Source organism: Lipophrys pholis (assembly GCF_963383615.2).
Source record: "Lipophrys pholis genome assembly, chromosome: 3".
Lineage (NCBI taxonomy): Eukaryota > Metazoa > Chordata > Actinopteri > Blenniiformes > Blenniidae > Lipophrys > Lipophrys pholis.
In genome coordinates, this window is record NC_137627.1 from 4,376,420 (window position 1) to 4,402,328 (window position 25,909).

The 25,909-nt window shown below is 44.9% G+C and overlaps 1 protein-coding gene across 1 annotated transcript in view; it reads right to left on the bottom strand.

Moving 5' to 3' along the window:
- Positions 1–361: 361 nt before the first annotated feature.
- The window catches only part of eif4g1b (eukaryotic translation initiation factor 4 gamma, 1b), a 42,051-nt gene continuing 16,503 nt past the window's right edge, over positions 362–25,909 (bottom strand). Inside the window, exons 9-33 of the mRNA XM_080459502.1 lie at positions 20,818–20,957; positions 15,826–15,918; positions 15,213–15,297; positions 13,397–14,380; positions 13,176–13,264; positions 11,896–12,097; positions 10,948–11,081; positions 10,078–10,203; positions 9,558–9,995; positions 9,149–9,295; positions 8,729–8,965; positions 7,533–7,637; positions 6,798–7,088; positions 6,599–6,710; positions 6,394–6,508; positions 6,033–6,277; positions 5,647–5,774; positions 5,336–5,508; positions 4,661–4,786; positions 4,471–4,552; positions 4,271–4,369; positions 2,832–2,966; positions 1,960–2,038; positions 1,742–1,882; positions 362–1,243 (exon numbers count right to left, since the gene is read on the bottom strand). Of these exons, the coding sequence (XP_080315628.1) occupies positions 1,059–1,243; positions 1,742–1,882; positions 1,960–2,038; positions 2,832–2,966; positions 4,271–4,369; positions 4,471–4,552; positions 4,661–4,786; positions 5,336–5,508; positions 5,647–5,774; positions 6,033–6,277; positions 6,394–6,508; positions 6,599–6,710; positions 6,798–7,088; positions 7,533–7,637; positions 8,729–8,965; positions 9,149–9,295; positions 9,558–9,995; positions 10,078–10,203; positions 10,948–11,081; positions 11,896–12,097; positions 13,176–13,264; positions 13,397–14,380; positions 15,213–15,297; positions 15,826–15,918; positions 20,818–20,957 (4,691 nt within the window). The 3' untranslated portion in view covers positions 362–1,058. The remainder of the gene's footprint in view (positions 1,244–1,741; positions 1,883–1,959; positions 2,039–2,831; positions 2,967–4,270; positions 4,370–4,470; positions 4,553–4,660; positions 4,787–5,335; positions 5,509–5,646; positions 5,775–6,032; positions 6,278–6,393; positions 6,509–6,598; positions 6,711–6,797; positions 7,089–7,532; positions 7,638–8,728; positions 8,966–9,148; positions 9,296–9,557; positions 9,996–10,077; positions 10,204–10,947; positions 11,082–11,895; positions 12,098–13,175; positions 13,265–13,396; positions 14,381–15,212; positions 15,298–15,825; positions 15,919–20,817; positions 20,958–25,909) is intronic.

Below are 25,909 nucleotides of genomic sequence, written 5' to 3' on the forward strand. Positions count from 1 at the left end.
AAACTGTAATCAAGAATTCGGGTGAGATAATTACAAGCACCTTCTGCCAGCTGTGGAGCTCAACATATAAATACAGGATACAGAGGGATAACTGGGAGGGGGGGTGGGGGTGGGGGGTGGGGGTGTTGGTGTTACATTAGCATCATTTCTTTGGGAGAAAAACAACCTATTCATTCAGGTATTTACACAACTCTCCTGAAATATATTTCCACTCATGGAAGTGACAACAAAAAAAAAAAAAGGCCATAGGATTTCGTAATGTTTATCTTTTTTGTTTTCTTTAAAGTTTTTAGTTTTTTTTCTTCAAGTTTCAATAGCAATACTTTCTCTTTAATAAAATCCAGGAGGAAGCTGCAGCCTCGCTCTGCTTTTCTACGTCCACAAATGACTTTTGGGGGGGGGGGGGGGTCACTCTCAGTTACCCCGATGCCCCACAGCAGACAGTTTACTGCACCCCGCCCTCGTCATCCATCCTGGAAACCGCTCCCTCTTTATAGTTTTGTATTTTATTATAAAACACGCACTCCACGCATCAGCCAACCCGGAAAGGGGAGGGGGAGGGGTGGGGAACACTGGAAAACAAGAAGCTCTATGCCGTGTAGGAGCAGCTCCGCACACGTGGCCGCGCTGCATGATGAAGGGTGAAGTCCTCCAAAAATATAGATGTGAACTGACAGTTTGTTTTCTCCTTCTGCAGGTCGGTCGTTAAGCAAAAAAAAGTCTTGAATAGTGTTGCCGTGGCGAGATGGGGGGGGGGGGGGGGGGAAGCCATCTGAAAAGAGAATACTGAAGAAAAACAGCATTACCGGCGTCTCCCACGGCTCGGAGTCCTCTCTCTTAAATCTATTCTCAGGAGTATTCAGTTAAAAAAAAAAAAAAAAAAAAAAGACATTCAGTTTTGCAGGAAAAACAAAACAAAAACAAAAAGTGATCGAACGTTCGATCCAAAATACAATCTCTCCCAGTTGAAGAATATTTATTTTTTTTCGTTTTTCTTTTCTGTTTATGCAGAAGGAATTTGCTGATTCAGGTTTTCATCTGAATCGACCGTGCTTCTTTTAGCTGCTGTTGTCCGACTCGTCCTCGGCCTCGCGGAGCCAAATGAAGAAGGTGGTGACAGACTTCAGGGCCACGCCCTTGCCCTGCTGCTCGGCGGCGTCCTTGCTGGACTCCCACTTGTAGAAGGCCTCCTCTTTGATCACGTCCTCGTCGTAGAGCGAATCGAAGAACATCCGCAGCAGATCTGAAACGCGAGGAGAGACACCTCCGAGGTTACATGTTGTAGAGACGGTTTAATCGTAATGCAACAACGTCGACGTATCGAAACATCAAAAACACAGCTTGAATTCAGCTGCTGTGACGTTGTGATGTAACTCATCTGGAATATATTTGCGAGAAACAATCAGCTGCTGTTCCCACGTGGAGCGAATCACAGTAAAGACCACTTTACCATGACTCAGTCGATCACTGATACAAACATTTAAAAAGACATAGACTTTACTTATATAGCGATCTTCCACCATGTGAGCAGCGATTTACATGGAGAGCAGTTTGGGGTTCAATGTCTTGCCTAAGGACACTTTGGCACATAGGCAGGCAGAGATGGGAATTGAACCTGCAACCTTCTGATTGGGAGACGAGTGCTCTACCAACTGAGCTATGCCTCGTTACATGACAACATTTTGAAGACCGTGTCTGTTCACACAGAAACGGCAGAAATACTGAAATGCGTTCTGCTTACTGGCAGGCTGCTCCAGCTCCACCATGAGGGCCTGCAGGGCGTACAGAGCCTGCAGCTCCTTCTGCTCGTCCGACAGGTATCTCTGCAGCAGTCCGGCTCTTTGCTTGATCATAGACGTGTCCAGCTTGTACGGATTCTCACCTGCCAGGGAAGAGTTTGCTCTCTGAGATCAGTATGAGTGGATTTCTCAAAATCATCTTGGTGGGGAGGTGACTCACAGATGATGGCCGCCTGGCAGACGCAGGTCATCAGCACTCTGACGAACATGTTGGAGGTCTGCTGCTCATCCAGGTTGGCCTGCGCGCACACACACACACACACACACACACACACACACACACACACACACACACACACACACACACACACACACACACACACACACACACACACACACACACACACACACACACACACACACACACACACACACACACACACACACACACACACACACACACGAGCAGAGTAGGAATCAAACATGAAATACAGGCGTACGGATGACTGTTGATTGAGGTGAACAAGGGGCAGGAGTAAAAAAGCTTTGCTTTTTCCTACTCCTTATCGGATATGTCAGGCCATTATTTACTTAGTTATCTGTTACATTTTCTAGTTTAGTTTTGTTTGTGTTGCTTTGGTATGTTTGTTTGTGTTATTTTATTTTTGTTTTGTTGTGTACCCGCTTATCCGAAATAAACTAAACTACCCTTTAATGTTGCTAATTCAGCATTTAGTTATTTAGAACTCATCATTCAGTCGTGTTTTCAGTGGCTCTGGCTCTTCAGAGGTGGATAGAATTTATACATAGAAAACTGCAAAGTTGAGGTTTGCAGTTGAGGTCAGGAGCCGTCTTGTGTATCTGATTTCAATAAAGTCTGATCAACTCAAATCGATCAAAATAACATGTGAGCACCAACTATTGACTAATGTAACGTCACTAGAGTTTAAAGAGCGAATCCGTCATCGGACTATTAATTAAGTTTAGAGACTCCATTGAACAGCACATGAGAGAGCATGACAAGCTCACGAATACTTTAGTAAAGTGAGTAACTCCGGGAATACTCGTGATCTAAATCGCACTGAAACGAACCTCCACCCAGTCAAAGATCCTCTGGTTGTCGGCCTTGTCCTGGAGGAGTTTCTCCAGCTGTTCTCTCAGCTCTGCGGCGCTCAGCTCCTTCGTCGGACCCCCCTCGGACTCGTCGCCCAGCGTGAACTCCACCTTCTGCACAAACAGAGCAGCAGCAGCACCATCAGCTCCTCTGACGCTTCCTGCATCAGTCCCTCTCCACCACTTCAATTTCTATGTTTAATTTACAGTTCAAACTTAAAAAAAGAAAAACCCCACTATGAATAAACAAGTTGCACTAAAGACTTTCTACAGTTTAAGCTGAAATCATGTGGATATTTCATCCATTAATGTCTAGAATCTGAATGAATCCCACCCACAGTTTGTAACACGTGATGTCATTATTCTATAGTTTATTGTTGAATACCATTTTACTGCAGCTCCTTAAAAAAAGTTAAGACTGTAAAATATTACTAAATTACTCAAACATGCAATATGCAACAATTTTAAGTGATTTGTACTATTACATTTAAAATGGCCAATATTACATTATTATTCACTACAAGGTGTGAAACGTGCGGCCTGCCGGTCAAAACGGGCCGGTAGAATCTGGCAAACGGGATGACAATTCAAAGTTAAATTGCAAATAAGACATTTACTGCAATTTTTTATTTGTCCATTGTAGTTCAGACTTATTAGATTTACAATAATAATAATACAGCGAAAGCAAAACTCTCAACAGAGTGTCTGGACAGCTTATCAATAAATAACTTGTGGACTCCTCCAAAAGGTTTTCTTTGATTTCATTTTGAAATTCGACAAATTTTCACTTTTGCACGACTTAAACACAAAGAAGCAACCGGTCAGTTGAAGGACGATGCTGCAGTGAAAACGGTTTGTTTTACTGCGTCAAAGATGGTTTCAGATGACACTATTTTATCCCAAAAATGCAGCAGAGTCACAACACCAGCTTCAGTGTGGAAGTTGTTGGTACTAGACTCTGAATATAAGACAACCCCATTTTTATTTGAGAACATTTTCAGGGGGGAAACATTTTAATCTTAAATGAACCAATACGTTGTTTTTGTTGTCATTTCTGGACCTTGAGGAAACTTGTTGTGCTATTATGAACTCGATAAAACATTCATGCCCTGGTAGTCACAAATAATGAGTTTGATTTTGGAAATGATGTGACTTTTAATTAGAGATTTGTTAGAAGTATTTTAACTGTTGCCATCTCATTGTGTCAAAGAAGGTTTCAGATGACACTTTTTGTCCAAGAAATTTCAGGTGGAATAAATGTCAACATTATAAGAACGCACTCATACTTAACCGGGTAAATATAAAGTGAAAAACGCGGCGCTGTGCGTTATTTTGCTATAATTTGATGAGGTCAAAGTGAGCTGGCAATGAAATGAGTCCGAGACTCCGGCAGTAACATCCAAACACTTTCTACTCACCTGTTCCGTCACAAACTTGTTGACGTCAACGTCCTCCGGGAGGAAGTCTTTCCACTGGAGGCCCGCCTCTCTCCACATAGTCCCCGCCTTTTTATGGCTCTGTTTGGCGAGACAAAGGGATGACTGAAGGGACTGTACATCATGAACAGGTTCAATTCTCATTGGAACATCAGATTATCATTTCTAAAAGCAGCGCTCACCATTGATTTGCAGAGTACATTGAGGATGTGGGCCATCAGGACTCCGGCTTTGCCCAGAGGGATCAAATGCTTTGAAATCTCCCTGCAGACCAAAGAGCTCACATGAGTTCAACCCCAAACCAACCGAAAAGTCTCCTTCAAACCAGCATGTCCATGTGTGTTTCGCTGCAGTCAGGACCTGACCCCTGACCTGAATAGATCTCCCATTGGGATGCCTCCCTCGTGTAGCATGGGAGTGGTCTGCTCTGCCAGGTAGAGCCAGAAGTGGGGGATGTCTATGGCCATGTCTTCAGCCACCTCCAGGATCATCTCAAGCCTGAGCACACAAACAAGAAGAAGCTGCCATCAGAGCTAATTTAAAGGTGAAAGGAGGAGGAGGAGGAGGAGGAGGAATCAGGCTTAAAAAAATAGCTCTTCAGGAACTTATTATTAAACTAAAGCCTGAAGTCAAAAAATGAAATGATCTGGAGTAATGTCGATCAAAGAAAGAGTTGATGATTACTCAGTCTGATTGATCTTTACTTGCTTACATTTCTCTTCTGGTGAAATTTCAGGTAAGATCTGCCTTCTTAAGTTTGCTTTTTGTATAATTACTTGGGTGTAAGCACACGTTTGTGAAACCAAAAACTCATTAACAATACCGTTATGAAATGTGAAATGTATAGGAATAAATTAGAAATGTTATTGATTTAATTTGACTTTGTTGTTGCAGTGCTAATGTTCAGGTCATAAACACAGACCTGAAATGTAAATTCAGCTGCCTTCAAAATGAAGATGTAAATATACAGAAATGTCAGGCGGCAGTGTCCTTCAGAGAAGACGTGTGTGTGTGAAACAGGAGGTGGAGCCGGGGCTCTACACTGACCCGTTGTAGTACTGCTGTGTGGGCAGGACGCCAGTCTTGAGGAGATGGTGCAGCAGCAGGCCCATGCGCTCCCGGGTGATGGTGCTGCGCTCCAGAGTCAACTCCAGCCCGTCCCGTACAAACACAAAGAGCAGCTCCGTGCTGTTCATCTCCTGAACGCACTGCAGAGCCTCCTGTTAAGGGAACCACACAAAAACACACGGTCATGAAGCATCAACCATCTGTACACAGTGTCTCAGTTCTGTGAGTGATTACGCGGCTCAGACAACAGACAGCGGCTGGTTTAGAGGTGGTTTGAGGCCATCGTGTACCTTCATGTCGTTGAGGTGGAGGTACTCCTCGATGATGGCTTTGGACTTCTTCGCCAACGCCTCTTCGGACAAGGCCGGCTTGGTGGGCGTGGGGGGGGGTGGAGGCGTGGATGGCGTCTCCCGCTTCACTGTTCACACAGAAACATGCAACTTTTCTGAAATGCTGCTACTGCACATGCAAACTACAGCCGTAGTAAGTAATTCCTCTACACTTGAACGAGTAGATTGACAATAACTACAATTGCAACTTTGATTTTCTGTGTACTCGCCATCGTTAATATCAAATTATATACCATCTTGTGTCGGATATTTTGCTTCAGTGGATACTCACTTATACTAAGAAACTAGACATGAAGAATTCAGATTTCTCTCTGCTCTTCACCCACCACTCTCTTTGCTCCTGGCCCGCTCTCGGCTGCCTCGGTCGTCGGTCATGCTCGCCACCCGGCGGACGGGATCGGCAGCAGCGCGCGGCTCTCTCTCACGGTTCCGCTCCTCATTCTCCCGGCTGAAGCTGCGCTTGGTGACCTGGAGCCGGTTTCGGTCCCGGTCGTCCCGTCGCTCGGCGCGCTCGCCTCCTCCACGGGCCTGGCGGTCGAATCGATCACTGTGGTCTTGATTCCAGCTGTTTCTGGAGACAAAACAGCAGCAGCGTGGAGTTAGAAAGGGGAAAAAAACAAAAACAAAAACAAAAAACATGGACCATGATGGTTCAGTTGGTGTCGTCGGGAGTTGGCTGTCGCTCACCTCTGAGGAACTTTTCTGTCTGAGTCCATCAAGGAACTCTGCGAGGTTGACGACTGCTGCAAGGCTGAGAATCTGTTCAGAGTGCTGGTGGCTTGACGGCTGCCTGAATCTGAGCCTGAGGGAGAAAAAAACATCATGACAAGATGAGTTTCACACGATCGGATTTAGATTTTGTGAAGAAAATCATGAGAGGAGAACAGCCTACCAGAATCTGCTGGTTTGGCAGTGGTGCCACCGCTGCTGCCCTTACCCCAGCTGCCCCATGTGCCTTTACCTCCGGGGGCCAGCAGCTGATTACTAAAGTCAAGAACTGGAGTCTAAAAACAAAAGACGGTTCTTAAATTTTTATGATTTGATGCTGTGATCAACAATAGACCCCGTTAGAAACTGTATTCCTCTCCTACCTTGGTGATTTTGCTGAGGCGAGAGGCATCGATGGATCGGTTCTTGGAGATGGGCACTGTGTTCCAGCCTTCGTCCTGGGGAGAGGAACCACGGCCCTGGTTGTGAGGACCCCCGCGACCTCCAGGTCCTCCCCAGCCCATCCGGCCAGGGCCTCCAGCATACTCCTTCTTGTTGGAGATGATCGCCTGCTGGACCTTCATCTGCTCCCTGTGGTCCTCCAGCTCAGCCTCTTTGTGGATCTGGTCGATTGTCTTCGGACCCTGCTCGCCTCTCCGGGGCACCCAGGTGCACTGAGGTGGGGTGGAGAAGGTGAGCAATGAGATCACAACTAGAAAATCTAAAATCCCAATAACAAGAAAATCCAGAATTGCCTTGCCTTTTCATGTTTGGAAATTAAGATTTAAAGTTTTATCGATAGATACTTAAATAGTTTTTTTTATTGTAAATATATATATATATATAAATAAATCTTATTTTTTCATATTAGTACTCCTGTTTATACAGTACAATATATTACAAATCATATTGAAAGGGTGGGTGTTACATTGCTTTTCTATGATATCTAGTTGTTTTTTTTAAAAACGAAACAATTATCAGAAAAATATGGAATGTCAATGGATTGTGAACTGGCAGGCCTTTTCATCTCAACACCTTTTGGTCCTAAAGTCTTCACAATGACACTTGAAAAGTCCCATAAAGTAAGATGCTTCTCTTGTGTTTGTCAGTGGATTTACCTGCCGCAGCTCCAGAACATCTTGTAGCATGAAGCGGATCCTGGAGGAGGTCTTCTTCTCCTTGATAATCTTCTCCATCTGGTGGAAATACTGGTCCATACGGGGCTGAAAATATCACATAAAGGACGTCAGAATCACTTAATACAAAGTCTGAGACAGCATGAAAGATGTGTTTCTGAAAAAGGTTAACTGTGCAGCAGTTGTTTGGCACAAACCCTGCAGTACACATAGGAAGTGGTCCGATTACCATCCTCCATTGTCCCAAATAATCCACTTCATTAATCAGTGATTGTATATTAATCAGTAGACTGATGGTACTACCTAAGTTTAGCTCTTGGCCCAGCAGAATCTAACACTGTATTCTAATTCTTCCATTCTGGTTTCCATTGGGTCTGGGTACAGGCAGACTCGCAGAATAAACAGGCTCCCAAAGCCTCTTCTGCAGCTTTTCTTGTGCTTTATTTTTAAGCGATCGCCGACGGGAAAAGTCTGTGGCGGTCTGGCTGTCAACATGCTTCATACCCACTGCTCTACCAGCCCCTATTGCAGTGTTTGTAGTCACCTATCCCTTATGTGCCTGCACCTGGTCTAAATTGCAGCCCTGATGCTCATACAAGTGAATAACTCACCTTTGAATAATATCACAAATCACCTGGTGCAGTTTTCATATTATTTCATAATATTTAGAGGTATAAACATGGGAAAGGAAGGCTGTAGGCGGAGGATTCCACTTTAACGAACAACTAATACCAGACAGATCTTCTGTATCTATATGTCAGATTAATGCAATTAATAATGCAACAACTATACAAGTGGTTTTCAGGACATTTCAATGTATTTTGCACCAGAAGGTTTCAATAAAATTGGCTTTATGTTGAGATTGTAGTTATTTTTGGTAGTAATTGCTTGGTTTTGTGAAAATAACAAGATTTTCATCACGTGCCACAACAAAGAAAAACTTTTAAGTTTTAATTTTAAGATCATTGTGGTACTAGTTTACTAGTCTGGCTCATATGTTTAACACCCCTGCGCTAGATGGTCATACAAAAAAAAAACCTAAAAAACAACAGGTATAGGTACGCACAATATCAACATGTGCAATATACATTTTACAGCATTGATATCCCACTATGGAGTTTACTCGTCCTCCAGGGTATTTTCTACATGGGGGCTGTGACTGTGCGAGCGTGGCGTACTTTGGCCTTCTTGAAGTCGAGGTCTTTCCCGATAGTGGACAGCAGTCTACAGAGGCACTCCAGGGATTCCTCGTCATGGTTTTTCAGCAGCTTCACAACACAGTCGTGCATGATGACCTCTGTGAGCATCTTGAGCTTGAACAGCTCGCCGATGAACTTGATGTTTCCCAGCGAGCGTCTCCGGGCCTTGTCTTTAGTGTCTGTCAGCTCCCCGCGGAGCCGCTGCTTCTCTTCATCCTGTCGGGGGAAATTACACAAGAAAGAGGGAGAATGAGAAACGCTGCTGGAGGTTTTCAAGTCCAACATCACAACCTGGATCTCTAACCTGAGTAATAATGTGTTTTCTGAACTCAAAAGTTTAAATAATTGTACTTTCATGTCATTGTACAGGATTCAACATTTCATGACTCAGAACTTTACCCCTGAAGCAGCTTCCAGCTCTTTCTGCTTCTTCTCAATGATCTCAATATCATCCTTGTCCTTCTCGAACTCCTTCTGGCATCTGTTTAGTAGCAGGGTGCGGAAATTCACATTGGCTCCCGACTTATCCGTGGCTTGGACTTTAAGCTGGAACGAGCAGAGAAAACGTATGTGAGAAACTAAAAAGACAAAAAAGGGAGCAAAGTTTATTTGGGATCAAAGAAACTCCTCAGGTCCTCATCCCATCACTTCCATCAGTGGCACAGACACATGGCTCTAACTCGAGGCCATCACTAGAGCCCAACTACACCGTATAAGATACTCAATTAATTTAGGTCAAGTTTCAAACTCAAAAATATTGAATTTCAATCTGATGAACCGTATCTGTGATGCCCGAGGCGTCACTCACCGCGGTAAGGCAGTGGCACATGTTGGCGTAGGCCACCGAGAAGCTTGGCTCGGAGATGGCCTTTTCAAAGATGAGGTCGATGACGCCTTTCAACCTCTCCTCGGTGTCAATGGTGAGCGCCGTCATCTGTTTCATCAGATTTTGGAACATCTGCGGGGTCAGCTTGTTGAGGATACTGCGGACATGTCCGAACAGTTCCTGATTCTTCAGATTCTCCGGGTCGTTGTCCACCACCACCACCACCGCCTCCTCCGCCGCCGGCACATGGTTGTGGGCTATCCCCTTTACAGTGGAGGGCTTCCATGCCTTCTCTGCCTTGTTGAGCTGAATGTCGTGGCTGAGCGACACACTGGTTATGATCTTCCTCGGCTCTTTCCTCTGCATCTGTTGGGAGCGTCGCGGGCCGCCCATCCCTGTACCCATGCCCATGCCTGGAGGCTGGTGGGAGGAGACAAAGGGTGGTTAGAGATGTCAATTCTTGTATCATCTGTTACCTTCATCAGGGATGATGTTCGCTTACTGGTCCTCTGCCACCTCCTCCCATGCCGGGCCGTCCCAGGTTAGCGAATGAGGGTGTGAAGTCGGGTCCACAGCTCATTCCTTGAAGGCGACTCGGGTCAAGTTGCCGCAGAAGAGTCTTTTTAGCCTGAACAAGACGAAAGCGGAGTCAGATTAATTCATGCTACAAAAGATAATTCAAGCAACCTGTGTGGCAGGGGTGGGCAACTCATTTTCGTAAAAGTCCACATGAAAAGTTAGGACTCCTAATGAGGACCGAGACATTAGTTGACATGAAGAATTACCTCTTGATACAAAGCAGGTTTTTTTTGTTTTGTTTTTTAAATACCGGCCGTCCTGTTTTCGCTTTTTTATTTCGTTCCGGGTCTAGTCTGGGGTTTTTATTCCCCCTTAGCCCGGTGACGGTACTGGTTCTACGGCTCTGTGCAGGGTTGACCAATTGCCACACCAGTTTGTTTGTTTGACCGGGCAGTCACGCCCACCTTTGGGTAGTACTTTTCCTGTTTCCCTGATTTTTCCAGGACAGGTGGACAAGGGTTTTCTCCGTCAAAACCAAGTAGAGAAACGGCTAAATTAAGATTAAATATAAACTTAATGTGTTACAAACTCATCCTCTTGTCTCCGGTGTCCTTAAGTATGTTCCCTCCCTCTGTGAGTCGTAACACTGGCCAAGGAACTAGACCCAACCAATATAGTAATAATGGCCAATAATGTGGAAAATGTGACCATTTCAGATGCAATAAAGTCAATAATAACAGCAATATTCATTTCATTCAGAAGTTCCGAGTGACACTTGAGGGTCGGTAAAGCAGGGGTAAAAGCATAAACATGGCCATATGATGTCCGTGTCTGATGTATGTGGTGTTGGCACCTTATCTAGGACGACATCACTGATGGCCGGCAGACCGTCGGGCTTGTTCATGCTGGCTTGGTTGAACTGCAAACCCAGAAGAAACTCCCTGTCGTATTTCTTCTTCTCCTCTGGGTCGAGTGGCTTCCATTGTTCTTGTAAACGGGGACATGACAAGACTTTTCAGAACAAAACACTTTCTACTTTTCGACAGCAGCATGTTGGGAGATGTGAATACACAGCAAAGCAAAACTTGGAATGTTTGTAATTACTTATAGCTTTGCAGTATTTTCAAGGTATTTTTGATCATCTTTGATTTCAAATGCGGCTTCATTTCTGATGGTTTCTTGTCCTCAATTGTTCTGAATATGATGAAAATCCTAGCTCGCTCAAACTCTTCACATCCTATGTCACACCACTGTTTCACTGTGCTCAATTTGCATGTTAAAAAAACTTAAGGGTCTTTGCTATTGTGAAATGTATTGGTTGTCATCTCACATTACAAAGCATGATCAGTACTTCCTGTTAAGGAGTCTGATTACACAACACTACACTGATTTTAATCTCAAGGTTTTCCTACAGATTAAAGCCAGAAACACACTGAAAATAGGCCAGGGACCTAGTTTTGGGTCACTTCCCATCAATTGAGAATCCCTGCGCTATTATATAGGCAGGATTGATTAACTGCAGTTTGTTCAGGGTTATGTTAGTGATAAAAACCCAAGAGAAGTCAAAGAGTCACAACATAAAACCCATGTGACCAGTTTTACTCCAATATGAAGCTTGATGGATTGTTAAGTTTTGCTCTCACATTAGTGTCATTTTCCAGTGAACACTCGTAAACAGAATCAGGTTAAAAGGCCACTCCCTTGGCTTGACTGATGCACAAATGAATGACAAACTGCTAACTGAGGAGTGTGAACGAGATAAGATTGTTGTTTTGAAACGTGTCAAAGTTCAGGGACCCACCCGCTTTGTACTGGTACTTCTTGTCAGTGGCGGACGGCTGGGGAGAGTCTGGCTGGATGTTCTCTGCGTCCTGCTTGTCTTCCTTGTCCTCCTTGTCCTCCCAGGTCAGGTCTGCCTCCTCTGGGGCAGGAGGAGAGGCGACGGGGAGCTGAGGCTCCGGGGTTGGGGCGGGCTCAGGCTCTGGTGGGACCACCACCTGCTCCTAGGTCAGGAAACAATGTTGGAAATGTAAGTTCACACAAATATCATCTGAGGAACCAAATTTTAAATCTTCACTGTGATGCCAATACTGACACTTCATTATTTCTCAATACAAGGGAGAAAAATGTTAACATTAGTCCTTATCTGGTTAAATAGTTCTTAACATTAGCTTTTTCACTGTGGGTACACAGATATGCTTCAGGTCTTGTAAAGAGATGTTCCCACTTTGTTTTCTGTTTAAGATAAAAGTTAGGATGCGCTATTCATTGTCCGTTAGATATAGATCATAGGAACAGAATTCGTATAGTTTTGACCATGTGTTAATGAAGCTTACATAATTTTTTAATCGCCTGGCTGTGGGAAAGTCTGCAAAGCTTCTTCAGCTCTAAACCAGTGGTGTCAAACATAAACACTGTGGGCCAAAACCGGCCGGCAAAAGACTCCAATCTGGCCCTCCAAACCACCAAGCAAATGGTAAAAATGTCAAAGAAAACTTTTTTCTTTTTTTTCTTCTTCTGGGAAATCAGTGATGCTGCCATGAAAGATAGCTACCTTGGTGCTATCAAACTATCCTCAAAGCAATGCTGTCAGGGTGAGTTTGGGAAAAACCTGCATAATGTAACAGCTTTTGCACCAGAAGGATTCATTAAAATTGGCTCAATGTTGAGATTGTTTATTTGTTTGGTTTTAGCAAAAAAATATAGAGATTTTCATCACAGATACTCTGTGCCACAACAAAGATAAACTTCAAAGTTTAAACTTAAAGGCTGTAAAGGCAGTGTTTTTAAGTGTTTTACAGGTCTGGCCCACTCAAGATGAAATTAAGCTATATGTGGCCCCTAAATTAAAATTTGTTTGACGCCTCTGTGTATAGTGTGTCTTTAACATCATCGCACTTCATTAGGTTAGGACATGTTTTCTTTAACTTCTGCTCATATTCTCTCATCCTGGTATAAAAGTAGAACATCAGTGAGAACTGCCTATTGCTCCAGTTTAAACTGGGTTTTGGAAACAGCAGCATCAGAACACACAGGTAAAAAAAAAAAAAAAAGACGAGATGATGAAGTGCCCATACACACCTCTTTAAAGGCATCGAGGAGGTCTCCCACAGCTTCCTTTTTGTTCAGATCCTTCATTTTCCTCTTCTTCTTTGGCACGGACACAGCAGCTACATTAAAGGAAACAACCACACTCACATCTCACACCAGAGTCTTAAAGCAGAGGAGGATTATCACTGTCAGACTGGATCACAGATTAGTATTATTCACCAGATTGAGAAAGTAATGATCAGGGGACTTACCTTGCATAGCAGTTTCTACAAGGGCAGGGGCGGCGGGCTGAGGAGGTGGGGTGTCCTCCCTCTCCTCTGCTGCAGGAGGGGGAGGGCTGGACACTGTTTCAGAGGCGCTGTCTTCTATGGAAACCGTCTCCACAGGAGATGGTGTTTCCTCCTTGTTGTCGGGCTCTACTGGAGTGATGTCTGGTTCTACGATCGGAGCTGGGTCCTCTACCTCGGGCAGAGTGGGCTCCGGCTCCTCGGCTGCTTCAGGGCTTTCCTGGACAGCAGGTTCAAGTACCGGCTCGGAAACGGGTGTGGGCGTGTCCTGGAGAGCTGGAGCAGGCACTGCCTGAGCAATTGGAGCGCAAATCTGCGCGACAGAATCCCGCTCGACGTCGGGCTCTGCGATCGGGCTGTCGTCGCGCTCGGCTGTGCTGACGACAGGGACCTCGGGGTCTTGAGGGGCCGGTAATGGCAACCCGTTCGGAAGTCGGAGCTCCTCAGGCTGCGCGATGGGCGACTCCAGGGGCGCCTCCAGTTGGCAGGGCGGTAATGTGACCGACAGCTTCTCTGCCTCCGCCTCTGCTACACCGTTTGTCGTGGAGGAAGGAGAGAGGGGCGTGTCCGGAGAGGCGCAAGCCTGTTCTTCCCTGGTCTCCACCTCCTCCACCACCTCTGTGGCTTTCTTGTCTGACCCGCCCTGTGTATTGGAGGCAGGGACGGGGTCTGGAAGGGGCGCGGGGTAGGCGGGTACCTCGGGAGCAGATTGAGGGGGAGGCGTGACTTCCTGTAGAAGTGGGGGAGCGTCCATCACATCTGCAACAGGTGCGCTTGGTGTAAATGAGGGAATAGTGTTCAGAGGGGCTGTTTCTTCTTCAATGAGAAGTGGCGGCGTGGGGGTCTCAGTGTTTGTGTCAGGGGAGGAAGCCTCTCTGGGGATGGGGTCAATTTTAGTAAGTTCAGGGGTCTTTGACGGGGGCGGAGGCGTGGATTTTGCTCTATCATCTGAAGAGATTAAAGACAGAGACACGATGTTTCTACGAGACAACACAAGACTTCTGAAAACCTGCAGACATTCACTCCCTCTTCCTCCGATGACTCATTAACACAGTGGCTACTAATATTTTCTTTGACCAAATCAGTGCCTGTAATTTGTTTTCACATTATGATGACAACAACCAAGTTCCCTCTTGTCAGGACATTTTCATACAACTAATTCAAGTGGGAAAACTCCTCTTTCCACAAATTAGTATTCATTTGCATGTCTTTATAGGTTTACGTACTTCCTCATGCCAGCAGAAAAGCGAGAGCGGAAATCATTTCGTCTTTTCTACCACATACAAAAATGCTTGTTGAGAAGAAGCTGCGAGAACTTCCCAACCAGGGCTGAGAGATGAAAAAGACAACTCTTTTTTCCCCTCTCAGCCCTGAATGAGAGCACAACTTTCTCTTGTGTGGAATCTGTCTAGGACTTGATTTCGAAGGCATCACTGAGCAACACAGGCTATCACCGAAAAACCGTTACCTCTCACATAGACTGTGACAGACAGCCCAGTGGATTTACTCGGTAATGGTGGTAAAGCATGCTAATATATCAAATCTGAAAGGAAACTATAAGCTTGAAGTTTTCAATGACTGAACTACAACACTATAATAATATTGAATTAAATCTTCTATTAAAGACAAACTGGTAAAATTAAATATATATGAGCAATCTGCAGATGAGAAAAGAGGCTCGCATTAGCATTCCGTGTGTGTGTGTGTGTGTGTGTGTGTGTGTGTGTGTGTGTGTGTGTGTGTGCGTGTGTGCGTGTGTGTGTCGGTGTGTGTGTCTCACCTGATCGAACCGCTGCTGGAGCAGCTGGAACGTTCTCACCGTTCGCCTGCGTTGCCGCTGTACCTTCTGATCCTGATATGGTTGACTGTTGGAACATATGCCCACAGGAAAAAATTAAGCGTGACCTTCATGGCGAGGACAACATAGTTTTTCTTTTTTACCCCCAAAAATATCATGTTAGTTTGAAATTGGTTGAAGGAGCCACATGTTTGTCCGCCACAGTTTTCCTTATAACTGCTAACCCATGGGCATCACAACCAGGGAAGTTCCTCGTTCTCATTTACGACAGAAACTTAATTTCTATAATGCAACATGAATGGTAAAGAGGTGCTGTTAATAATGTAATAAGAGTAATAAAACCTCTGATGCACCATCTCCTTTCACTATGATGAGTTCCATAAGTGTTAAACAACTTCAACTATAACAAATTAATCAATACATGAAAAAATTCAATATTGGTTCCAGATGTCCTTACAGGATTTGTTCCAGCTCGGAAGGACAATACATTTTGTGTGATGCAATACAGAAATCAAAGTTCGATAAAGATGATTCTATTCTAAAATTCCACTCGTGGCTGACATGAGCAGATATGGGATGAATACTTGTTGCTCACCAGTGGGGGGGTTGGAATGGAGCCGCGGCGGACCCCGGACATAATCTCCTCAGTGATGTCTCGACCTCCTTGGTTTGGGTCTCTTATTCTGATCTGTGGAGGAAAAGAAGCAGATGAAGTTCTGAAGCACGCCCGACATTTTGAAAAGGAACGAGGATAAAAACTTTGGAGGAACGTGACTCGAGTCGGAGGATCTACAGTCGTTCTGCGTCTCTCCATTCAATCATCGGCCTGTGCAGCACAGTATCCAAACCTCCGACCGCTGTGCACATTCCTCCGCCGCACGACTGCGAGCACGTTGGCCTCTGACTCACCAGAGAGACTGCGAGCCGAGCTGTGCGGCTCCAGGCTGACTCGCCGAGCCCTGGTTAGAGCTAACAGAAGACTTTCCTGTTTCAGGCCTGGAGCAGCAAGGAGGAGCCAAAAAAAAATTAAAAAAAAACCCCGAGAGACACGTGCTGTCCATTCTCTTGATCGCACTCTGAAAGTGTTTTCCTGGGTGAAGCCGGAGCTGTCCTGAAAGTGGTATTTATAACCAAAGTGACGCACGCAGTCACTGGACAAGGATTAAACTGCAAAAAGTTACCAGTGAGCAGTTAACGCAGGTCTGCTCTTTGGCCGACTTTCTTTTTCCCTAAAGTGCAGCAATATTTGCCCAACACTGTTGACCTTTACCTGGCTCGGTGTGCCTGCAGATCCTATTGCTGTGAAACCCCTGTGGGCCTCAATCTCATCCTGGAGGGGGTGGGGTGGGGGGGCTGGAGAGGCCGCTCCAGCTGGACTTTAACCCCACCAAGTCAAAAAAGAAAAAAGAAAAAGGAGGAGGGTGCTGGAAAGTAGGTTTCACCTCGAATACGTGATAGCTCCACGCCGGCACAACGGGACACAGCGAGGGCTGAGGCCCGACTGTCAGGGAGCTTAGCAAGCAACTTGACTCACTCTCCCCCTCTTTCATACACCCAACAGAACAGGGAGGGGAGGGAAAAAAAGGGATAAAGCGACTGGCCTTGTAAAGCTTTGGTATTGGAATGTGCACCCCCGCCCACAGCGGAGAGTAAGCAGACAGTTAAAGGGGCCGGGGAGTGAAGGAGGGGCATGGGAGGGAGGAGGGGGGGGACTGGGAGGGTTTCCAGGAAGAAGAAAAAACACACACACAAAAAAAAAACCAGTTATCATTACCAAATGAACTGCAGCTAGGGAGAGAAACTCCCCCTTTTTTAATGCATTCTCACTGTGCTGTCAAGTCAGACTTTTTTCTCTCCCCACAAGCCAGGGCTTTCTGGGGAGGAGGAGGCGGCGTGGGAGGGGGAGGAGGAGGGGGAGGGGGAGGGGGAGGGGGAGTACGGATGCCACAGCAGCAGAGGAAGGCTGCCTGGTTAGCCCTTCCGGCTCAGAGGAGGGGGGAGGAGACCGGTGGCCACGTGGAGCTGAGCTACAGTATGTGCTGACATGTCCGTCAACCCCCTCCCTCCCAACTCCCCACCCTCCCCACTTCTCCCCTCCTTTCTGAGCTCTGACAGGCTGAGCTGGGAGGAGAGGAGGGCAAAAAAGTGAGGAGACAATCTTTAGCATGGCTGCGGGTCTCCACTTTTTACCAAACATGCAGAAAACTGCCATGGTGTTGCTTTGGCGTCGTTGAACTTCTCTCTACTTATCTGTGGGACTTTGTATACTAGTGTACGAGTTGACACGGTGCCTCAGACGGAAGGTCACCATTCGCCCACACTCGGCTAGTGTTTGCCTTGACGTGTACCTGCATCACGACCGAAAAAAGATCTTTCACCCAGGAGTGCACAAGCCCTGTAGTGTCTACTCGGATCCCTTTGAGGAGAAACTTTTACGGCCTCAGCAGAGCTCGGACGAGCACATCTGTGATGAAACCTCCTTGGGCCGTTATCTTCAGCTGGCTTTAGATTCCGTATACAGTGTCTGACTTGCCTCGGCACACGTCTGCTGCGTAAGAGGCACAAACTGGGGCTGCAGTTCACAGAGAGCTATCACATACCAGCCCCGGGCCATCTTAGAGAGCCGGGGGGGGGGTAGACATACTGTATGGATGGAAATGAACTCTTTGTTCATATTCACGAAGCATGTTTGAAGGGATTGCAAAACATCAAGCCACGTTGCGTTATGACAGCACCAACAGCTCACTGCAGGAGAACTATCACTAATACTTGTTGGGAAAGAAACCGACTTCTATAGACATGCTACAATTATCTTAAACACGTCATTGCAATCAGCTGCTTTTTGCTGGAATATTCAGCCAGAAAACAATAAAGTGAGTGTTTCATGTGTGTTTGCAGCTTTTCTATAGATGTGTGGTGCAGAAAGAAAAATGCAAAAGGTTTTTCTCCCATCACCTCTGCATTGACAGGAAAAACTGGATATTTGGAAAGGGAGCAGATGTGATAACTGAGGGTGGAGGGTCAGTGTTATGTCATGGCACATTTTAAGGCTTCATTTACAAGACAACGTTTCAAGTGAAAACATCGCTTTTGCGTTTTCGTCTTGGAAAAACGGTTTGAAAACGATGTAGTTAGCATGCCAGGCCACTAGTTGGCGCTGTTGGTTGTTTTTGGTTAAAAGATTTGCTTTTAACACTTGAATGAAGACATTTCCCACCTTGTCGGGACTTGCTTCCTTAAATACCCTGTAGTCAACTTAAGCACCGTTCGTCTGGCCACCAGAGATGTGCCAGTTGCAGCCTTGAGCCAAAACAACAATGAAATGAGGTCACTGCTTTCACACTCCCACATCTTACATTCCTACATTTAAAGCTGCAGACAGAAGAATAAAACAATGTCACTACTTCTTTTATATATACAGGCGTGCTTTAAAAAACTTTTGTTTTGGGTGTTATATATGTGGATTTTCCTCTGAATGGGAAAAGATTTAACTTTCCAGAAGGAATAATATGGGTGTTAAGTAAAAAGACATGATCAGTGACTTAATTGTTTGTATTTATTGCCAATAATATCTCATGAAATTATAAGGGGAACCCCAGGTTTTAAATGATGATGAATCTGCTGTATTAGTAATTTGGCACCAGTCTCATGTGTTCACAGCAGCCTGAAGCCTGAATTTTGTCCTTGGTAAGCAGTAACGTTCACCATCACCAAGCAAGCACTGCTCAGTCCGTGGATGTTTTCTTTAAGATTTTCTTGATAAGCTATCCCAACTTGGATGCGTGACTTCTGCCAGCGCGCAGCATCGGATGACTGATTTGACACCAGTGTCATCATCTTGGCGGCTGTTGGTGCGTTCAAACCGGACAATCTGTCACGACCTGACGTCAGCGCAGACACGAGAAGCACGCTCGCAATCCAAAGCTGGAGATCGGGCTTCAAACACTGCTTTGACAGTTTGGTCACCAAAGGCCAGGCAACTGATTAGTACAATACTATACAGCTGTAACCAAGGACAAAACATTTGTTCAAGGCTAATATCTACATACATGACGAAAAGAAAAAAAAAAAAACCTTGATCGTGGGGTAGTATTTCCGAAAGTTTCAGAAACTTTGAGGGTGGGATCTGCACTGCGGATCGTCTCTGATTGGATAACACATTCCTGGCATTTTGAATTCATCTTGTTACACGGGTTTGTGTTCTTGCCGTGTTTCTTTTAATAAAACAGCTCAAAGCACAAGCTGTATCTCGTTGTGTGTTTACAGTTTGTCGAATGAACATGCCAACATCTCCATCGCTTTTTAAGAATCTTTATCGTTGGACCTGGATGTTCTGTTTATCCTCCTGGATTAGAAGTGTAGTGTATTTACATTCATTGGTTTCCACTATGTCATCGGATTGTTATATTACTCCTAGGACTCCAGGCCATGGTGAAAACACAGGCAACAATTGGCACAAGAAAGAGGGAACATAGTTACTTGAAGAGAAGTACCTGGAACTGGAGGTTCCAGTTACTGAAGGTTCCAGGTATTTTTGGATTGAATACAGCTTTAGATAAGAAATTAAATAAGAACACTGAAACCACACATACGTGCGCAGAGAACAAGACATTATGAACGCTAACAATGGTGAGTACACGGATAGTCGTATGGATAGAAAACCAAATTTGATTGGAGTATGGACTGTGAGTCACGGCATTTTGCAGACCGCCATTGTTGTTATTGTCCATCACATGTGCAGAAGAGAAGAAGAATTTAAATAATCCCCTTGGTGAAATGTTCGGTCACCGAATTGACCAATCGGTAGGCAGCCGCATGGCGCAGCGTTTGGAGGGGAGCTGGTGGGGACCGAGGGTCTTGCTCAGGGACCCCCGGTGCATGTTTTTTTTGGACTGAGGGAGAAACCGGAGGAAACTCACGCACACTTGGGCAGAACATGCAAACTCCATACAGAAAGGCCCTGGGCTGTATTTGAACCATTCTCGCTGTGAGGCGAGAGTGCTAATCTAGACAACAGTTTACTACGGTCGTGGTGTGCATGCGCAGGAGCAGGGTTTCGGAAAAGTTGTGTTTTCCTCCGTTTCAATCTGAGCAGAGTTGTTGTGTAAACGGACACTCAAAATGTACCGAAGGTTTTTTGTTTTCACCTGAAAACAGTGCTGTGTAAACGGACCTTGATCTCTAGAACTCTGCAAAGGAGATCTTATTCCTTACAATGGAAAAAAAAACTGCTTTGGAAGATACATAATCTACATGAACTTACTTTGACCCTCATTGATGAGTCGACAGTTGAAGAAACTGCCGTATTGCAATGACAGATCAAAGAGGACCTCAAACATTTCAACGCCTTTGTCTGTAAAACCATCAACATCTTTCTATTTATCTCACAAGTGCTTGTTTGCGAATGGGAAAAACAGTCGTAACAAACGTAGACAGCATCGACAGAAAGGAAAACCATGCTGCTACAGTCCAGAATCAGAGTTGAAAAACTAATGTCTAAACATTTCTTTTAAATCTTCCCCGTTTGGTTCATCAGATCTGATTTCTTCGCTCGAGGAGCGACACGTTTTGTGGCGAAGGCCCGTACCGGTTTGCGCTCCCGTTTGGTGCGGATGTGCTGTGGGGGCTGAGGTGGTGCTTGCTGCTGTTGAGGTGCGGGGTTCATGATGACGGGCGCCGCCTGCACCGACGGGGTGAACTGAGGCTGTGCGGGGTAGTAAGCCCCTGCTGTGGATGGAAACAGAGAGAAGAATGTAAAACACCACGTACACGCTTAATCCCCCTGGTCGTAACTTGCAGCGATAGTATCGGCCTGATGCGTTCAGGATGTACACACATGCCTCCATACTGGAGAGTAAAGCCTGTGGTCACGTGTTAGAATCAGTGGGTGCATGGTTCATTTTCTAAAAGGTCAGTTATGTCAAATCAAGACAGTCTGATGAAAAGATTAACCTTAGATGTGACACTGTATGTGAGCTCAATAAGGATCTTGTTCTACATCATAAATTCTTCATTTAATTCAAATACTTTGTTAATCCAGTCAACTATCATTTTATAGCTTGATTTAAAAGCTGTGGAACTGTTTAAAAAATATACAACAAGTTAGTGCTTTGGCGCATTTATCAAAGATTACTTCAATATCTTTGATTGTACCGAGAATCTCATGTTTCAAATATGTGACACGCTGGTGAATCTGGTCTGTGATGCAGGGTCGGCCTGCAGAAGCCCTGTGGGCCACAGTAATGACAAGTATAGAGACACAAAGTAGTACTTTTCTGCTTTCTGGTAGTTCTGTAAACATATTCTAGATATCGTATATGTGGACCAGAGTGGAAAAGATAAAATGTTTCCTATAAACCGTTTCATATAAGCTATGTTATTCTCTCGCTGACGGTTTTAGATATAGTGGGGGAAACAAAGCACTTTCCATTAAATGCATCACTCCCAAGTGTAGTTAAAATGAAACTTTGCTCTGAAAATTGCCCTGAAGTTAATAGTGAAGAAGCCACATTGCACGGTGAAGCCCTGTTTACGTGGTCGTGAGGCGCAGTAACAGAATTTCAGAAAAGTTGCATTTCCCTGTTTCCATGGAGCATTTTCAAAAAGTAAACTTTTCAGTGGCTCTGAGCGCTGTAGTTGTGTAAATGGAACCCCAAAACACACCAAATGTTACTATATTACTGTCAAATTGTTTCTCCAAACCGATTAGAACTGCACGAGGCCTCGCTGTAATAGACACAACGGAAGAGTTTAATGGGAGCATGCTGGGAAACTGTAAAAATCATATTGAAATTCCTCTCGCTCAAAGACACTTATAACTGATCGATGTAATGATATATAATTTCACACGGAATTCCTCACACTTTGGGAATTAAAGCACTACTTGTGAGCGAACTGTTCAGGGTGTTCACACGCCCCTGGAGGTGATTCCACAAGTCAAACCAGGCTGCATAGAAGATGGGAGTATTAGAAAATAACAGAAAAAGTCCATTTCAATTTCAGATCAGTTGACAGTAGTGACAAGCCAACCTGAAGGATCTGTTATTAAGGCCAAACGGTTCCGTATTTAAAGCTAATGAAAATATATTTATACAAAATATGTAATCTATGTTTAAGTACACCCACACGTACTTACCAACATACACACGCGCGCACACACCTCATATATCTGATTAACATGCCAGAAAAGGGGGTAGGAAGAAGTAAACTTATGAAGTCCTACCCCTTCTCCAAAAAGTGATAGTTATACTCTATAATTGTCTTTCTGTATTAAGAAAAGTTAGTATTATATATGTATATAACAGTAAGAATGTTATCTAATAAAGAAGACTTCTGTATATACACATACAATATAGACATATATACATAGTGACCACATATATACACACACTCACAAACACAAAATGTCAAGTTTGTATTCATATACATTCATTCCCACAGCGCTCCCTTTCCCAATATGCCTGTTCACACCCAAACCCTATATAAAGAAATATACCAACAATCACCTGTGCATAATCCCGTTTACAGTGCAAAGAGACACCCTATAGTTTCCTCCCCGTTCTTCATCCCTGTACTTGATTAATATTTTAAGAGTGAGCCTGTTTTTTGTTTTTTTTAACAGTTTCATGGTTGGACATTGTTTCAGGTCTTGGCTGAGTTTGTTCCAAATCCTCACTCCACTGACTGAAGTGCTCTTCCTCCTCATCGTTGTTGGAACACTCTTGGTTCTGAAGTCCAGATTCCCCCCGTAGTCATAACCCCCCTCTCGATCAGTAAAAAGCTTCTGTATCTTGTCTGGTAGTTGCTTGTTTCTAGCTTTGTGCGTTCATGATATTCGGATGTCAATAGGACTGCTCACAAAACAAATAAAAAACAGTATGCACTAAAATAAACAGGCGCTTTTAGACTGCCCGGTCAATAATGCCAACATGACATGAGGAATTCTTTTCCAGTTACCTGGCTTTGTAACTGGCTTGAGCTACAGTTCAGAACCAGATGTACCTCACAGGGGGGAAAAAAAGGAAAGAAAAAAAAAGAGTTGAAGAGGCCTCTCTTTCAGCACGGTGGCGCGTCTCTCTCTCTCTCTCTCTCTCTTTCACTCTCTCACTCTCTCACATTACTGAGTCTGCATTGTTGACCAGGAGCAGCGCAGCCTAAATATAGTCAAATAAAGCCCACACGGACCGACAGGCTAAGGGGGAAGACGGCAACAGTGAGAGAGAGAGAGAGAGAGAAAGGAGAAGGGGAGCATTCTAAAAAAACTAAGAAAGTCAGGAGCAGGAGGAGGAGGAGGAGGAGGAGGAGGAGTGAGAGTTTCTTGGAAGGAGTCCAGACACAGCAAATAAGAGACTCAATATCTGAGTCACAGAGTGGAGGAGTTCATTGATGGGGAGGGGAGAGGAGACGACACCTACCCTCAGAGACCTGCTGCTCCTGAGACCCACGGTTCCCCATGCTGAACGCTTCTGGGAAAAGTGGAAAATGAAAGGAGAGGGGGTTTCTCTCCGAGCCCCCTTTCTGGCTCGTTCCTGTCCTCTCTACAGGTGTCCTCTCAGAAAGATTTCTTTTCAACGCTCGGCCCTCCCTCCTCTAGCGTCCCCGCATTCGCTCCTCCCTTTGACCTTCCTGATTCCTCCCTCCTTGCTTTCCTTTTTTTTTTTCTCCCCCCACTGGCTCCACCGTCTGGGCTGAAGGCTCCCCTCCTACCGCTCCACCACGGTGGAGTTATCTGATCTGCGCAGGAGAAGACATCAGACCTCACGACAAAGGGGGGCTGCTGCTGGATTTGTGCGCGTGCGGTTTGGAGAGTTGTGCAGCTCGCTCTCGGTGGGAGGGGATCTTAAAAATAGTGCCTGTACACGCATGTCCTTTTACCTGACTGCTAGAAAAGGACTCAATGGTCAGAGAGACTGTACCACTAGGGGCATTGGTGTGGGGGGTGGGGTGGGGTGGTGTCCATATGATATTCTGGGATTGTTACCATGCTCATTACCACAACTTTACATGAAGCACAGCAGAGTAAGCAGATTTCAAAGTGCGGGACACATTCACATGTTCAGAATGCGCCATCTTACCGTCACTTTGCTGCTTATTTGAGGTCATGTGCCATTTGATGTCACAACACGGCATGCGATTCAAAGTCACACACACACACACACACACACACACACACACACACACACACACACACACACACACACACACACACACACACACACACACACACACACACACACACACACACACACACACACACACACACACACACACACACACACACACACACACACACACACACACACACACACAGTGTAAACTGCTGCAAGGTGTGTTTTGCAGAAACCAGATATTACACAAATTCAACAGCAAATCTGAACAATGAATGTGAAAATATTAATCCCACTTTAAAAGACAGGCATATTGCAAAGCACTACTATACTTTCTGATTAAACCTCAGATATCTTTATATTGAAAGGGGTTTGGAAAAGTATCCTCAGACTGATGTATTACAGCAAACAAGGGTCATTTATTTAAGGGGCCAAATTCTTTCTGAATACTTTTCAATAATGCTATTTACTTAAGCTCTGGGATAAAATACAAATAAATGTTGAATAAATAAATGTAGGCGTGTCATTTGGGGGAGTTAAATCATTTTCACTTAGTTATTAATGCGACTTCATCAACAGATGGTATCTCAGATTGGTCCTCAGTGTTATGTTTCTTCACAATGCTTTCTTTGAAATTTTTATCTTTTGCTTGGTGGTTTGGCAGCTGGATGGGAGCCTGTTGCTTATGACTTTCAGAATTCACAACACTGGAGTTCAACTAAGTTCTAACAATAATACTGCAGGAAATGACACACACACACACACACACACACACACACACACACACACACACACACACACACACACACACACACACACACACACACACACACACACACACACACACACACACACACACACACACACACACACACACACACACACACACACACACACACACACACACACACACACACACACACACACACACACACACACACACACACACACACACCTCCGATGTTGCATTCCTTGCTATCACACTGCAGCTAATTCAAAAGTATCTGAGTATCATCTGAGTAATGCAATACAGACCCCTGTTAGCACAGTGTGTGTCAATGTGGCTGTTGTTGTATTTTTCACATGTTTAGTATTAGTGCCTTCTGGAAGTAAAGTGCTAATGTGAAACGGTGTGAAGCATGTGATTTGCACACACATACACATACGGCGTGATGAAACAAGTGAGTTCAAAAGAGAATTCACTTTTTGAGGTCAACTGAAGCTAAAAAGATCTGTACATGCAGTGAAAAAACAAAGATTTAAACATAAATTCTTTTGAACATCCTTCACAATAATTTTTTATTTTTTTTTGCAACACTCAAAGAGTTGGTGGGAGCGTGGACAAATGAAGCTTTTACAGGTTCGGTCAGGCATCCGCACTCTGCTGCTCATGAGCACCGGTCAAACAAAGACTAGACATAGCTGAAATGCCTGGAGAATGGGGGGGGGGGGGGGTCAACGAGTTTGTTTCAGGACAATGCTGCAATCCGAGCCGCACCAACACTCAGCCGCCAGTAGAGGGAGTGAGAGCACATGGGATGAGCTTAACCCTCAGCCTGCAGTGCTGTTTGC